General features: G+C 38.3%; 1 protein-coding gene across 1 annotated transcript; it reads right to left on the minus strand.

The window, feature by feature from the left end:
• Positions 1-7,620: 7,620 nt before the first annotated feature.
• Positions 7,621-17,388, minus strand: LOC127350269 (MAU2 chromatid cohesion factor homolog). The gene is made up of 18 exons (XM_051376710.1): positions 17,118-17,388; positions 16,694-16,777; positions 16,390-16,485; positions 16,061-16,155; positions 14,165-14,192; positions 13,869-14,024; positions 13,503-13,649; positions 12,657-12,747; positions 12,422-12,525; positions 12,171-12,248; positions 11,636-11,701; positions 11,394-11,477; positions 11,012-11,061; positions 10,813-10,890; positions 10,594-10,705; positions 9,331-9,421; positions 9,026-9,153; positions 7,621-8,846 (listed from the first exon to the last, which is right to left on the minus strand). Exons 1-18 carry the CDS (start codon positions 17,349-17,351, stop codon positions 8,772-8,774), a joined length of 1,797 nt encoding a protein of 598 aa, XP_051232670.1. The 5' UTR covers positions 17,352-17,388; the 3' UTR covers positions 7,621-8,771.
• Positions 17,389-17,730: the final 342 nt, after the last annotated feature.

The following is a 17,730-nucleotide window of genomic DNA, read 5'->3' on the forward strand; positions in this document are numbered from 1 at the left end:
CAGGACAACTGTTAAATGGGAACATAAACTCCAGCATGAATAACATTTAAATATATGAATAAATAAACACCACACTTGTGTTGTTTGAGGATCTATTACTGTACTCATTTAATTAGATTGTATTATATGACAATGATCTGTGTGCTGCTGACAAAAACCTCCCAGTTACTCTGTTTATGTGTGAGTAGGCCTACTCCAAAAAACATAATATAATGAATTAAAATAATGAATCACTTTTTGCTGAATAATAACTATTTTATAAGCTTCTCTAACGTACTCTCTTACACCTCTTACAGTCTTTACTTAGACACTACAACTTATAAAAATAGGCAAATGTACAAAGTCATGTATCCATTTGACGCTTTCCACATTTTTCAACTATAAACTTCATTCAAACATTAAAACTTCCTGCTTAATTGGGACATTTATGCTATCATTACAATTTTCATACTTTTCGAAATAAGTTTTCCAGAAAATTTTCTCCATTTAAATAAATGGACAGAACGTGTCAAAATTCACACATTTCAGCAGTTTTTCATACATTTTCAACTCTTATCCACTGATTAATTCCAGCTACAAACCCCATTCATACATTCAGCTGTTCCACTTCTTTAATACATCTATTGAATTATTCAACTTTCAAATCCCATTACAACTTAAATTATTCAAACTCAAAATATTTGACTTTCTTTGAAGCTTTGAAGTTACAATGGCAGTCAATTAGAAAACCCTTCAAACCCACTCATCTTTAACATCTTCCTACTCAAACTTTAAAACGTTGACATAGCTTGAGACATTTTTCATGTCTTTCATGCCTTTTGCACAATCACAATTCAAAATTCATTCAAGAAATAAGTAGGATTTTTTCTATTTATGAGATGGAATTTTCAAGGCCAGAGTGGGAGACAAGAGAGACATAATTGTACATTTAGCTTTAAATGTTCTCTTCAACTTGCTGTCATTCCCACAGTTGTCACTCCACTTACATACATTTTACATCAAAACAGGGAAATTTGTTCCGGTCAGAGACTACGGAAGACTTACACTTTTGCAACACTGAATTGCAACACACAAGTTGGGCAACAGAATATTCTCCTAACCATTCAGATAACTTTACTGGGAATTCAACTGTGGCATAATTGTACAGGTGCACCTGTGGAGAATGATACCCATAGAGCATGAGAATGTCTGCTGCAAGGAGCTTAATGCTAAACAAATGTATCTTCCACAGTGATCAAAGTGTGAATACACAGTCAGTAGAGTACTCAGTCACTGGCACAAAAACACTTTATAACACATACAGGTTCAGAATATATAATGTGGAGAGCTTCTTGAAAGCCACATGAATGCCTGACTCTTCATCCTGGCCTTGAGCCTGTCTGCTTGAATGCCTGCTCTCTGCAGAATGCACTGACCACATACCAGGCAGACCAGGAGCCACTGGAGATGAAGGTAAGAGCTGTGTAAATGGACTAAAAGTGATTATTTTGGAATATGTAGAAATTGCACTTGTGTCAATCAAACACAGCCTGTTTTTCAAAAACTGTCAAGGTTTAGGACTAAAGAACCAGGTTTCACCATTTATGCAATCATATTGATGTTGATTATCAGTGTAAAAATAAACTGCAGGAAGAGGATCACAACATTACAGTATCATAAGGATCGATGCATACCAACATAGTTTGCTTTTGATATATAGGCAAAAAAATTATATTGATGTTACAACTTACCAATAATAAACAAACTCTGTCCTAATAATAAACAGCTCACATTCACGTGTAACTTCTATATACAAGCAAAGGAGGCCAGCACTCTGGAATAGGATGAGATGCCTCCACTAAACCAATCATTGGAACATGCACAACATGTGCATACATACATACTGGTGCGTACATACATACAGTGGTGCAAATCATCCACAAAGAAATGTAATTCAACACATACAATAGCCTCTAAATTCAGACCAATAACTAAGACATCTGGGTGTTTATAGGCTGTTAGTCAACAGAGTGTTTAAATCTATATTTCTACCTGTCATATTGATATTTATTTAAGAATGACAGCTCCACACTGTCAGATTGTATTCCAATTATGAGACAGGCGACCACCTACCAAATACAAACCGAGATAAATATGATCGTTTTTAAAAGTTTTATCATTACAGGTGTGCTCCCTACCTGGCCTACAGATGTTTTGTTTCCTGGTGCTGGGGATACCTGAGAAAGCACAACCGGGTTGTCACCTGTGTTGTATCTGCATCAGGAGTACCCTGATGAAGATGGGGAGTTCACAGGTTTTAGACCTCCCATTTAAATTAGTACTGGTACTGTTCTGAATATCTGTTATTTACACAATTATTCATCCATTCAATACAATGTTAATTCATTTCATAGATGTATTGGACAGTTGTCAATCAGTTTTTGACTAATGACATGTTTGCATGTGTGTCACAGTGGCCACAATGAAGGACAAAGGAGTGCTAGTGCAGAGATAGGCTGAGGCAGGAGGTAAGTCACAGGAACAAAGAGGCAGGCGATATGCTGGAGGAAGACAATGACAACTGCATGTGTGGAAAAGCGGTGTCAAATCTGGACTGCCATGGTAAAAGAAAACAAGCCAAGAACAAGGAATAGACAGATTAGGCTGTCGTCATGACGACCATTACACACCTCCTGGGAACAGCACTAAAGTTAAGTAAGCAAAATATGAATGTGAACAATTTTTTCATTCAGTTTTCTTCACAGACATGAACAAACTGCTAAAATATAGGCCTACTGTCTATATATTTAAAGTTTTCGTACACACCTTAAAATCAGGAAGGCCTCACAACCCTCGCTAAGCTTTTGTGATCCCTTGTGATGATCCCAACCCCTAGGTTGGGAACCACTGTTCTGAAACACAGGACAGCACATAACATAGCATACAGTTTGAGTAATTTATATTGTCTCTACTGTTACCAAAGTAACTGCATAAACAAAGATACATTTTGTGACTGCTTGTTTATAATTGTGTCATTCTAGCAAATGTAGTCCTACACCTTGCCTCAGGTGGTGCCAAAATCAGCAAAAATAACAAGGACTTGTATGAGAATACTCCAAAATAGTTACTGTTAATAGATACTGGCCCCAGAAAATAAAGAGGCAGCAGATAAGTCATATGTAAAACAGGAATATTCCCAAATAAAAGGTTTTCAAATGATGGCTCTCTGGAGTCCTGTTATTACACTGTATCGACAACAGGATAAGTATATCATTTACCTGCCAAGCATCCCAAAGTGGGTTTTTTGGTGCAGAATGAGACTGTGTTACCCCTCCAAGGCACACGTTTGGTAGAGAGGGTTCGTCCATGAGCTTTGTTGCTAGAGGAGGAAGACAATAACAAATACATAAAAGATGATGAGTGCATAATAGCTCAGAGTACATTACAGGATTCTAATTAAATTACATTATAGTGGACATGCACACTGTGTATGTGGTTGAGAAGAGATGTCCACTTTTTCCAATGTGTCCTCCTCCTCCACTGGAAGAACCAGACTGGCCAGTAGAGAGTGATTTTTGTATGCTCTTTTGCCACAATTTGAACTACTTGTAGTCTTTTTTCTTGGATGTGCCATTAACATTCTTGGTGAGTGCTTGGAACAGTTTGAAAAGATTAGATAAACTACGTAAATCATCTTTATATAAATGTCACACATCATAAACGCAGCCAATGTCTGATTTTTGTGTCTGGATAAACCTTGGAACCCTGGTGTGTTGGTCTGTCACCAGGGAAGCTACTCTGACACTAGATCTTTGAAGATATTCCTGACTCCAGATCAGCCCTTCCTTTTCCATACGGACACAGTTTACTTCACTGCTCTGTGGATCATAAACATATAATACAATACAGAAAAAAGCTCTCAAATTAAATCCTCAAAATGTCCAAAGAGTTTCCCTGTTGTTTGCTAATGTAATGTGTGTGTATGACATACACTTGGACACAACCTTGTCCATAGCAACATAACTGCACTGACACCATCCATTTTTTATGCATGTGATTTTAATGTGTTTGCACGTGCACTGCACTGATCATCTGTATTGAAAAATCAGAGAGTTCCTCTATAACAATGTGCATAGCATGTATCACATTTCATTGTAGCAATGTGGGAAGCACTGGCCCTAGAAATGAGTAACATTTTACCAGGGAGAAAAAAATATTATTAAAACTATTATTTTTACAAACCTTGTTAGTCGGGACGAAAGAGGAGCCTGTGAAGTAGACAGCAGGTGATAGGTGCAGTTTCACTACCCAGAAGTGGTTGACTTTATCATTTTCTGGTGTATGTGCAACTCTGGTGGAGACACTTCTGGGTCACAGAAAGGAACATTCCTTTTATGAACGTGTGTACCTCGCAGACAGGTGGGGAAAATGTAAAAAAGCTCAAGCAGGCACTCCTCGTACACAAAGTACGTCATCATGTCCCGGTTGGTGCTCTGGAGAAAACCACAGGCAACAGAAAAGACTTGTTTGCTAGTGTGTTATATCTAATGTGTCAGCTTCATAGTGAAATAGCATGACATATAATTCTCACATCAGCATATAATTGCTTAAATTAAGAAACTTGCAATAACACATGAATGCATTGTGTTATGAACCTGATACTGGAACTGCTATAGGTGTATAGACCTATCCTACATTAAAAGCAATTTAAAAGCAGAACTACTTAACCCCAACAATATTAAATACAATACAATTATCAAAAGGCGATTAAATGAAAAAGTCCAATAAAAACGAAGATTAGATAACAAATACTAAATAGTCAAATTAGAGTAGGTTAGTCTATAATATAACTCAGAACAGGCAAAGCAGCAGTGGCAGTCTCTGCTCAGCAGGGGGACAATAACTCGCATTAAGGGTCTAGGCAAGGTCTAGGTTTTTGTGTAATCATTTCCTTGTGTAATCATCCTTGTATAACATTAACCCTGTGATGTAGAATCAAGTTATATACTTACTATACTTTTTTCAGGACAACCTGGGGTATCAGAATATGTATGCTGCAGTGATATCACATGAATGTATTTTATATATCAAACAAAACAGAAATTGAATCTCAGAAATGTATTCAAATCACACATTAACATGTTTTACAGATATGTATAAATATGTAAGTCCGGGTAAGCACTATCTGACCACTGCGTTAGGTCACTGACCAACTTGACGGCTGACCGATCAACCTTATTCATTAAGATATCAAGAAAGCTCAGATTCAGGCATGGTCACAAAATAATTTCATAATTTAATATGAAAGAATGTATTCACACTTGTCAAAACTGTTTTAAAAGCATCAAACTGGTTATTGTCATTTTACCACCACATATCAAAACAAGTGAGGATACAGTCAAGTATTGTGCAGAAGCAGAATACATGTGTGTATTGAGGGTTTCAGTGGCAACATAACAGGTGGAGTAAATAACGTTTTTGTTTAATGAATCATACTTAATTTAAAATATAACCTGTATCATTTGAAGGTAATTAATTAGGTCTGTTAAATAAATTTTGATGTTTTGAGCACATTTGTTTATGCTGAATAATTAACAGTTCAATAACCCATGGGATGGCAGTTGAGGGAGAACAGAACTATTGGTTGCACAGCAGACGCAACAGTGGATCTGGCCCACTGCCAGTATATATGGCCTAAGTCCCTAAGGGAATGGCAGTATATACTGCCTAAGGCTTTAGGGTCTTCCTGGGACCACAGAGGACCCTGTAGCAGCTACAGGATCAACAGAGACAAGCGTTCCAAACATTTGCTGTAAGAGTCCAAACTAAGCCCTGCCACCTTCCAGAGAGCCTCTGCCCATTTCTGAGGTACGCTGTTGTCCTCAGGGTGCTCCTGAAGTACACCCAGAGACACAGGAGCATCATGTGACAAAGCTGGACTGCACAGCTCAGTAACCATGTTGGGCCACTACTGGGTTGTGACCTGGTGCTGGTGTGGGAATTCCTGGTTATCCCTAACCCCTAACTGAGAGCCCCTTTTTTCCTGGCTAATGTATACCTGCCTAATAATAATCACCTCTGAATCTCAGTTTGCCCTCTGCAAACAGCCTTAGCAACAATATGAAGAAAGTGTTCTCAGGTTTATCTCAATTCAAGCTGCTGGGGGCTGCTACATATAGCAACAGAGGCACGCGAGCAGCAGCCCTCTTCTCATTTCTCCCTTCTCCACACTAGCTCAATGAACAGGTGCAGGAATGGAGGCGGGCACAAAAGTCCTGGCCAGTGGGATTGCTCAACAATGGTTCATAGTCAGCACAAAGCCCAAGTCTTGCTTTGTATTTGTGCAGTATCAACCCCAGAGGATACATAAAAGGCTGTGTAGATTTAGTTTACAGCTCCACACAGGACTCAAATAGCTTGTTAAATGCACTTCTGAGTGGGGCAAATGAACGATTTCATTGTAAGAATTGAGAACCCCTTCTCATGGTCTTGGTCCTGACAAGCTGGCCTGGTGTGGCAACATGTTTTCACAAATAAACGTAGGTCTCATTAGATGCCTGGTCTGGACTTTATAGAAGTCCTTTGGATGTGTAAAACCTCTTAAAGCTTACAGGGTCGCCAGCTCCAGCAACTCCCAAAAAACGGAAACCATGAGCACCAAAGTATCAAATTATGAGACGAATGATTTGTAATTATATGTTATTGATAGCCACATTTTTATAATTTATAGTATTTCCCATCTTTACTGAAAAGCTTTAAACTCTTAAGAGTTTTAGGGAAAATAAATGACAGGCCTTCCCCAAGTAAAGGCAGGTTGGATTCAGTGACTGAAGCAAATAAAAGCCCGGGCTATTAACTAAAGTTTTACTGTATATGTATATAAAGAGATCCTCCAGACACAGATATCCCAGTGGAGCCAGTAGCTTGTTACACCAAAATGAAAAACAGAGAATGGGACCAGTTACCACTAAGTTTTACCAATCCAAAACAGAATACAATGTCTTTATTGTACTTCCATTTTGTATTGTGGAGCTAATTGATTTGCCAAATAGTTCTTTGATACAGAGAGATCTGAGTGAAACCAATCATCGGAAACACACAGTTAAAAAGAACTAATTGTTGTAAACTAAGATACAAATTAATGACATATTCTTTCTTAACAGCATCAACTGATCAATTTGATTAACAAGAGAAAATCAATACAGTATGTAATTGTTTTGGTTTTACATTTTAGCCATGTGCACATTTACATAGTGGCAGCTGTTAAATATATTGACTTCTAGAAATGTTAGTTTTTGTTTATGGTAAAAACTAATTTAGTGAATATATTACAGTATTTAGCTCTAATATTGAAAAGACAGTATAATTACATTTGTAAACACAAACGCATAAACACTCTAGCACCACCTTAAGGCTACTTAAAAAACATGCTCACCACTAACTGTTACTGTTACTGGTGCACGTCATACATTTACCAGTATTCACTCAGTTTCCTTGCCATTTTGCACCGTTTACCACTTCAGCTAGTGATCTATGAGTGACCCAGGTTGGTTTATCTAAACCTGATTATTAAACAATCATGTGCCCAGTGCGCCCAAAATAACACAAACTCAAATGGAATAATGTCTACAAACTGATCAGTAAATTACAAAATTTCAATCATATTTTTATTGGAAAATTATTGAAAACAATGTAAGCATTAAAAACATAGGCATTGGATAGAATATGGCTAGTACTCAAGCTTAAACTGTGTCCTTACAGAGTGCCTTAAATACCAAGCATTGAGATTTCTACATAGGATAGCTAAAAATACATATCACACTTTACTAAATTGACTTTATAAAATGTCACTGTACAATAAAGGTTCAACGAGTGGCAAATCTATACAAACTTACTGTAAAGAAACCATTTAGTAGAACTATCAAGAGAAATTAAAATATAACAAAAATAAAATAAATTCACCTTTAGAATATCTGATGAAGATTACTGTAAGCTCCAGAAGTCTAGACAATGATTTGCTCATTAACAGACCCAACAGAGGCATATTCTGGTCCGTAAAGGAACCGTACACAGCGGATTGTGCACGGCCCCAATACAAAGTACACTGCCAATTTGTATCATGAAACTTTTGAAATGATTACTGTGTGAAAATATATTACAAGGTGTCTCTATTCTTTCTAATATGGATTTTGTGCAAAAAATATCTACCAAGAATTTATTGTTAGCAACCCAGGTCAGAAACTAGTGTACAGGAAGTCCACATCAGTAACGTCCATGCATGAACAAAAAAAAAAAAAAAGGATCCATACAAAAAAAAAGGCAAGATGTAAAATATTTACCAACAGTTACAAAAATATCAACATGAATAAATTAATTTCCTCTACATTTCTTTACTGCCCCCCTATCTACGCTCTTGTTTTGGAAAAGAAACGTGGCAAACGTAGAGAAGGGTTCCCCATATCTGAGGCAGAGAAGCCCTTTCATACGCTGCTTTGTGTCCTTCGCTACGCTAATCAAGAGCCCGACCCTGCCTTTATGCCCTGTAAGCATCCATGCCATCAGAGAGTGTGAAATACATGTATGACAGTAGTAATTGATTTACAGCAATTAAAAATGTGATAGCAGACAATCAGGAAGCAATCTTGAGAAGCAAATAAAGTGAAAGCCTAAACTCTGTGACCTTTTAAAATCCTCTCAAATCTCAGCTACAATGGTCTGATAGCAGGTTGTTAGGCATCAATCTCTTGCTTGTGTACCAGCTACCGTCATATGCCAGTCAGATAGGTGGTTTCTCATAGCAGGCTTGCAAGGCTGGTGGTTGGGCCGTTCTGGGCTTGGATCTGGACAGGGGGAGGGCCATCAGTCCACTGAAAGACAGACAGAGAAACACTGTAATCTCAGTACTACAAAATATAGACACAGACAATAGATACACCAGATAAAATATAAATATGAAACTCCAATACAGCACTTGAGTAAAAAGTGACAACGAGGAGGGGGGATGGTGAAATGCAAACTTTAAGAACCATGCATCTGTTTCACATACACTGATGAGGTTATGCTCAGGGAGGCTGCAGGCAGCAATGTGGTCCTGCAGCAGTTGCTGGGAGAAGTTCTGATGCATCTGGGCTGCTTCGTGAGCATCCATGGTGTTCCCAAGGGCCTTGTTCAAGTCTGAAAGCACAACACATGGTCACAATCTTCCTTCAACCACAGCTTGTTTCTCAAGAAAGGCAAGTATTCTCACAGTAAGAATGTCAGCAAAGCCAGAGCTTTCATTTAATGTGTTCACAAGTAACAAATCTAAGATAATCTATGTTTTGATGAGATAAGGGCAAGGTCATTACATACCTTTCAACAATGCTGAAGACCAGAGCTGAACAGACATGTCAGGGATCTTGCTGGCCAGCTGCATGGCAGGTACAACCATGTTGTTGCTTTCCTAATTGAGAAAAGGGCAACTTTTTAGACAACAAAATGGGTGGAAGACCGTCAACAACGATTCTCATTTCAAAACATCAGGGTTTTGAAATACGTGCATGCCATTACATCCTATAGAAAAGAGGTAGTTTTTGGATAATTACTGGGCATAAGACTTTAGATGTTCGTCCCAATTAATAATAAATAATCTACACACATTATGAACCCTCAAATGACTTCATCTGTGTCAACAAATTGAATAAAACTGATGGTTCGAATTCGTTATTACAGCAAAAGGAATTGAAGTTTACAGTTGTTGTGGCTACTCTGGTAAGTAAGAGAGGAGGATTTAACGGTTAAACTGGAGCAGACCATATAGAGGTGTTGACAAATCATTATATTTTACATATTTCTATATATTAGTATTTCACAATGTTTCTTTGTCAGTTGATGTTGGATCTACACCTTGTGGCTTCATACAACTTGTTTTTTTTGCTTTGTCATCTTACATGAGCACAGGAATGGATAGGTCCATTTACCTGCGGTGCACCTCCCTCTGTGAAACACCATTAACAAAGGACAATTCCTAATTTCTAGATGATTCGGCTCTTCTGAGTTGGCTTCATTCTCTGCTGCCACTTATTTTTGTTTTTGCCACAACAATAACAATGAGTCTAAAGTTCATCTGGCCTCAACTCAGCCTAAATAAGCTGATTTATGTGCATATCTGTATTCAGCAACAGACACTTCATTAACCATTTGGGTTAATTGTAGGAGATAACAAGACAGGACATGAGGCCTGGATACGTAAAAATCTTGTCAAGATAATTGTGATAAATCAAGATAAATTTGTTATAAAAAAGACAAATAGTGTGTAGAGAGCTTTATAAATCAGGATTTTAACAGCGTACAAAGTGTTCTTGTTTTGTGCAAAATGTATAAATGGTTTTATAAATTAAGTCTGAGCGGCTTATAGAACATCAAGGGGATGAACAGGAACAGATTGGATAAATTACTAAATTTTCTTCTGATCCTGATTCAGTTAAAAAAGATTAAACAAAATGTTCTGTTCTGGTGACCTAGTTGCTCTAACACCTGTTGTTCAACCCAAATCCAATTCCAAAGAGTGTAAGATGAAAATCAAGTCAGCTTTTGTGTGAACATTTGGCACATTTGTCATGTATTTAGTCTTACTCTGTGGTTGCCCAGTACATAGAAGATGTGGCCCAGCAAAACCAGGGAGCAGGCAGTCAGTCTGTTCAGATCCTCAGCATTAGACATCTTCAGGGTTTCCCTGAGGAAACGTCTGCAACACAACAATATATATATATATATATATGTATGTATAACATATGAATAATAAAGGTGGATCTGTGGGTGTGTTTGCACGAAACTATTCAAGATTTGTCGTACTTGGCCTCGTTGTAGCGTCCTTGGAAGAAGGACAGGAGTCCCCTGATGTAGAAGGCTGCAGCACGGAGGCAATGGGAGCTGAATCAAAGACAATAGTTGGATATTTAACAAACTGAACCAGTTTTAACAAAATGCATTGCTTTAATGTACTCTCCTGTGTTATAGACACACAAACTGTACAATGTCTTATGGATCTTACCTTACTGGGAAGTTATGGTCTGGGTTTATTCTCTCTAGGAGGCTGTACAGCTGTAAAAGAAATAAATAGGTTTAAAAGTGTGCCTATTTGTTATTGACAGGATTGTCTGTACTCATGTTTAGTTTATTTTAAAATAACCGTGCTTTTATCAAATATAAATTCAATCCACGGACTTCTTAGAAGAGGATAGGAATTTAAAAACTTAAATTTGATTATCAAAGTACTGACTGGGACATTTTACAGTTGGAAAAGTAACTTGCCAGCGCTCTCTGGTGGACAAATTATGTAACTACAACACTGTTTCTCAATTACAACAAACACACAGTATATGTGGCTCTTAATGCCTTAATTAAAAGAGGAGGCCCCTTATTACTTAACTGACCTCTTGGTGTCTGTTTCCTTCCCTTATGTAGACACTGGCCAAGTTGGTTACAATGTATGTCCACAGTTCCTGGTGTGTGGTGAGCTGAAATACAACAACACAGACATGTTTGAGAGAGGAGGAGAGAGAGAGAGCAGCTGAGGCAGAGAAGAAGAGAAAAGAAGAGGAGAGTAAAAGAGAGAACAGAGGAAGATGTTGGTGACAGTATCTGAGAAAAGGCAACAAAATCACCATGTACTCACCCGCAAGGCTGTGGTAAACTGTGCCTCTGCATTATCCATACAGTTCACTGAGATACAATACAGACCCTAGGGTATGAAAAGAGCATTAAGAAGAGATTGACTATTACAGTTTATCAAGTTCAGCATTAAAACATGGAACATTTGGTTACTTCAAAATATTTTGGTAAAAACTATAAAACTACTTTATTAGTCATGGCAGATCTGTGTCTTGGTGTTTTATTTCAGGCTATTTTAAGGTAACAGGATTTTAAATAAGGAGGTGGATTTTGTAAAAATAAATCCTTAAATGTAAACGTGAGAGCACAAATTCCAAACAATTTCTTTTAACTTGAAAAACGTCAAACAGAAAGTCTACAGCTGAAAATTAAGTATTATGTTTTCAGTAGATTTCACAAAGAAACAGTCACTTTAGTTTAATCTAACTTTGTGACAATGTTTTGAAACTTGTCTTGGCTTGCAACTGTATCCTGGATCACTCAAGCACACACTGTTGTATACACAAAAGTTAAAGAGGGTTTAGGTTGAAAATACTCACTAATAGCGTGTGAAGCTGAGCCGCGTGATTGGTGAATAACCTGGGGGACTGTTGGCACAGCTGACACACCTGCGAGATCTGAATTGAGACATAGAGTCAGTGTTCACTTTCACAAGCTCAAGTATGCAAATTAGTTTTAGTGACATGCTACAAATTCAATGTTTAAAAAGGCACTGTCGACTCTTTTCCACTCTGCCAAATATTAAATACAACAAAACTCAAGAAATGACCTCGGACACACAAAAATGTACCTCTTGTAATGCAGTGGCCTTGTGGCCTGTGACGAGTCTACACATGATGATGTGCTCCAGTAGAATGACTTGAAAGGTAGAGAGGATGGGGCTGCAGTCCAACACTGAAATGGGGAGATAAATATTAAAAGTGGACACAAAAAAGTGGTGCAAGAAAAATATATAATAAAGAAATTACGGTTCAAAAAGCACAACTCCACATTCTATGATTATTCATGATTAAATAAGAACTTACTTTTTAGTTTCTCTAGTTGCATCAGGGCCTTGTCTGTGTACTTCTGGGCTTTCTCCAAATAGCCTGCTTGCATGGAGTGCATGACTGTCACCTGTAAAATAAGAAGAAAGAGTACACATTAAACACTGCCTAGTCCTAATAAAGAGCATGTTAAAAAGAAACTGTAAGATCCACAGTAACTGAATCTCTGAAACACTGCAGCTGTATCGAGTTATACATAGGGATAATACAAAAAGCTTGACCAACTGTGTCATCTAGTAAGGCTTTATTATTGGTTTTCATTATTTAATTAATACAATTATCATATTAATGTTACAAGCAACCTAAAAGAATAATAACTAAATTATGAGAAAACCACAAGAAGGTCTCTTGTCTTTGTGTTCTCCTTTCAAAACAATTATAGTTTTCTGACTATTATTTCCACAGCCAAATGCCTCAAATTACATCCAACATCTCCCATCTGGTACAGGCTTGACACCAGAATAGTGTGCATCTAATAATATGATATAAGCACAACAGAAGACCAACAAAGTATCAAACATATATGATACCATTTTCATTTTACAAGTTCCAAAGGCAAGCTGTTAAGCTCAGGAAATGTTTTTTATGAAAACTAGTCGGACACTTATCCTGTCGTACGGCGGTGCTTGACTACATGACCTAAAACCACTTATGGACTACACTGAATAAACTAAAAACTTAAAAAAGATAGAGAATTGGAGAATTCAATAGTTTGCTTTTAATCTATGAATTTTGCAGATTTTGAAGTAGTAATGGCTGCCCTGGTTTTGGGAGGTCATCACTTTTAGAGGCTTTTATGTGGCAAAGAAAGAGAAGTGGCATTACCAAATAGACAAGGACACACATGTGCTCCTTGGGCAGCCAGTGGAAGAGGTCAGCTGGGTTGCTGGGCAGAATCTCATCATCGTGGAGTGTAGAAATGGTCTGGATGCACTGCTGCAGCTGCTTCAGACACGGCTTCACACTCTTCACCTGGGGATACACGTACATGACAAAATATCATATCTCTGCTCCACGTACTTTGAGACAACCAGACATCAAAACAGATGCATCATCCCTAATCCCCATATTAAATCAACATATGCATGCATGCTGATAATGAATCACTTTCCTGTGTGTTAATTAACAGTTTAAACCCCTACGAACAACTCCACCCCCACTTATCTAAACCTTCCAGACTGGTTTTCCTACCTGTCCAGCATCCAGGTAGTGTGTAACCTGTAGAACCAGGAAGAAGACCCTCAGGGACTCCTTCTGGATTGGGTTTCCCTGCCAGTTTTCTACAATAGTTCCGCACAGTGTGAGCAGAGGATGCACCTCCCCAAGCTTCCTCTCCATTAGCAGCAACTGGACGAAGACAAAAACATCAGGAAAATCAAAACTTGATAAACTAAAATGTTAAAAATAACCACTATTACTGTTAGTAGTACTGTCATGATGTAACAACACAAATCACATAGCAAAGTAAAGCAGAACAGATGACTCACCATTCCTTTACTGAGGAGGAACAAAGCCCTAAAAAGAAAAAAGGAAAAAAATAAGCTTTTACACCACCAAGTTCTCACAATGAATCAGTATTTATAAACACTTTGTTTCAGTTGCATTGGTGGCAAGGGTCAGTGGAGAATACCACAGTGAAATGTACTCAGAAGTGGTAAAATGTGTCTATCACAAGAGAAGGGTCATTTGTTTCAAAGGCTTTACAAGAGCAACATTTTACTTGTTGAACAACTTAATTATTTGCAATGCAATAGGAATTTTAAAGTGTTTTGTCTTTTATTTGGTACAGATAATGTGATTTCTCTGTACCCACAATAACAAGACAATGTAAATGAAAAAATAACATTTGCCAAGTAGCTGAACAAAACTTAGATTCAGTATATATAATTTGATAAATGTAAATGATGTTTCCTGTATTTTGTAGCACTTCATCTTTTGTAGATGAATATTGAGAACGAGAAGTCAGCAACAAAATAGAAATCCTGTCAAGAGTTCGATAGACCACTTCCTATTATTACCTCAGCCAAGGAGGTAATGTTTTAGGTGCCGTTTGTTTTCCTGCCTGTCAACAGGATTATGGAAAAACTACTGGGATGATTTTCATGAAAATAGTTGGATGTAGGAATTATTTTTAGTGTGAAATGGAATGGGGTCTATGGAAAAATGAAAACTAAATTTGTCGCACATGCCTGAACCCGCTGTAATTACAGTGAATGGTGTGCTAAACGTACAACAAAGCATAACAGCCACCTCAAATATCACTGCAGAGACAAAACACCTTGGCAGAGATCTGCGCTCTCTGAGTGTCCAACTAGTATGGTTTGTTTTTGTGTCAAAGTGACTAATGAGGACAACAAGTTTGGAATTTGGTTCAGTACTGAGTAAGAGTGCTACAGCCCGTGAAACGAGTTACAACACAATAATTTGGGAAATTGCTTATCGCCTAAATATATCCATTAAAAGGTGCTTCTTTTATCTACTGGCAGGCTCAGATCATTATCATACAGTAAGTGCCTGACAACAAGACCCTACAGGTTTGCTGTAACCTTTGCTTGATCCCCTGTGTCAATAAGTCTCTCTTAAGGAGAATTCTCATTTGGAAATCTCTGGAGATGTGAGGTGACTTGCTGTAGTGTCAGCTGGGAAGAGTTTGTTGTGTTGGAGTATAGAAAGCATAGCTTAGTGCTATGTAAAAGATTTTCAATGTCATGACTGAATATGTTGCTTATTGGATGAGGCCTTTAAATTCAATGCGTATATGGATGAAGTGCCCCTACAAGAGCAGATGATGAGGGAGAGAGAGGGGCAACAGGCAGAAGAAGGTGAACCAGCTGCTGCGAGGCTCTGTAGACTGGTGGTGTCCCTGTGGGTGCTGTGGCGCTATGACCCCAGAGGAGATTTCACAGTGAAAGGTACCAACAATATTTAATTTCCTTATCAGAATGTTGTCAGATACGTATAATAACAATCTGAGCTGGTAAGTAGCAAAACCAAGCACTTTTAATGGACGTATTTTGACAATGTGCAATTCCCCATAAGGATTACATGTAGCCTGTTACATGGTTGCAAGCTTCAGAGCTCTTCCTCAACACTGGACCAGATTGAAAACCTGTTGTCCCCATCAGTCATTAGTGGTTGATAGTAAAGTTACCCTTTAAGGTGGCAAACCCTCCATACAAACATGAAACAAACCAAACTGAAGGGAAGTAAATCGGTGAGGGTCTAAATTAAATGGGTAATAAATAATATTATTAATGATTGATTACTCATACGTCTGTATGTAAACTATTTTGTTCTTGTGCTCCCCTGATCAATAGTAATGTTTGATGAAGTTGGCGGTGTCAAATGCTATTATCACTAAAAGAGGATTGGGTGACATTTACCTGGTATATTCTGACCCAACCACACGGGCGTACTCGGCTCCAACCCCCAGCAGGTCACATGCTGACACCAAGTCTTTCTCCAGAGTATGAAGTTGCTGAAAGAGAGGAAAACATTCCTGTTGTCACTGGAGACTCTTTTGCTATTTGGGCAAAATCGTGCTAAAACTAAAGTGCAGGAGTGAGCCAGCTGCACTCAGATTAACTACCAGAACTGTATAAAGGCTGTTGTGAATGTGTTCTCATTTCAACTCAAACACTGTTGGACCTTCACATGACAATGACTCGTGAAACAATATCACCCCAATAGGGGCAGTGACACTGATACATACCGCCAACTGGAACAACAATCTGCAGTGCCAGTATGGTGTTTGTTGTGAAATCTGGATGGCCTTGCGCAGAAGGGGTTTTGCAGAGTCCACCAAATTCTGAAAATGTAATAAAAAAAATAAAAAAAACAATAGTCAATAATAAATACCAATTCACAGCCTACCCAGCATGCACCACACCAACTCCTAGCACCTTGTCAATTTCACCTTGTGGTAAGAAGTGATGAATGTATGCAGCTACGCTAAAGTTACTTCTACATAACAATAATAATCAACGTTACTTTAAATGTACCCAAAATGAGCTTACCTGTTGGCAGAAGAGTTCTGACAAAATGCTGGCAGCTTCAAATTTGACATCTTCAAACTGAGGGACTTGTTGAGATATGAACCACTGCAAAACAAAAAGGTACAACTGGTTAGCGGCGTCATATTGTCTGTTATGCTATCTTTATGAACAAATAATAATAATCCCACACGGCGGCTTATTTAGCTAACACAAGAGAAAGAACGAAAGCGGCCGACACGGGACGAATGTTTCATATATTTTTTTTTTTTTTAAAGGGAGGGGGGGACAAATCTTATATTTCAGTTTCTTTACAAATAGCCTACAGCCTTCCTGAATAAACAACTATTTAAGGATTTCCGCCGTTGGCCGTTATCGACGCCTGTGGCCTACACCCGTCCGCTTCTCCGCCGCATCCCCGTTCTTTCCTAGTTAGAACGTCCCTCACCGCTTTCTCCAGGTGGCTGCGGGCCAGCTCGCTGTTCTTGGTGTGGTGGTAGAGAACCGAGCCCAGCTGAAGGTGTGTCCGGGCCTCGATCCTCTGCGGAGGCTTAAACTGAAACACTGCCTGTAGACAGTGCACACAGAGCCGGATTTTAGGCGGACTGGATGTTCGGAAATGTTCCGCAAAGCCGAGAAGGGCGAGGTACCAGCGCTCCGGGGCCTCTACGTTTGACGCCATTTTCCCCGACAACAACAAGTTTTTCAGCGCTATGGCCAGACTCCCGGGTTGCCAGGTTTGGTCCAGTGGAACCCACAACCAAAGCGCCTAAAGCCCCTAATCCACCTATTTTGTTTGCTTTTCTTCTTTTAAGTAAACATTTAATAATTTAAGACTAACGCGGTCTAATAAAAATGTTCCAGTTAGAATAATTTGACATAAAAGGAACAATGTGCAATTTCCTCAAATGCTGCAGCTATTTTATTATGAGACAATGGTGCTTTGAATAATTTCCTTTATCATGTTTAATTTAGAAATTTTAAATTATTAACGTCATTGTGTATCAGTCAGAATTAGGTTTCACATGCAAAACACAATAAAGTAAATATATGCTGAATTT

This window comes from Dicentrarchus labrax, unplaced genomic scaffold (assembly GCF_905237075.1).
Source record: "Dicentrarchus labrax unplaced genomic scaffold, dlabrax2021, whole genome shotgun sequence".
In the NCBI taxonomy this organism is placed as follows: domain Eukaryota; kingdom Metazoa; phylum Chordata; class Actinopteri; family Moronidae; genus Dicentrarchus; species Dicentrarchus labrax.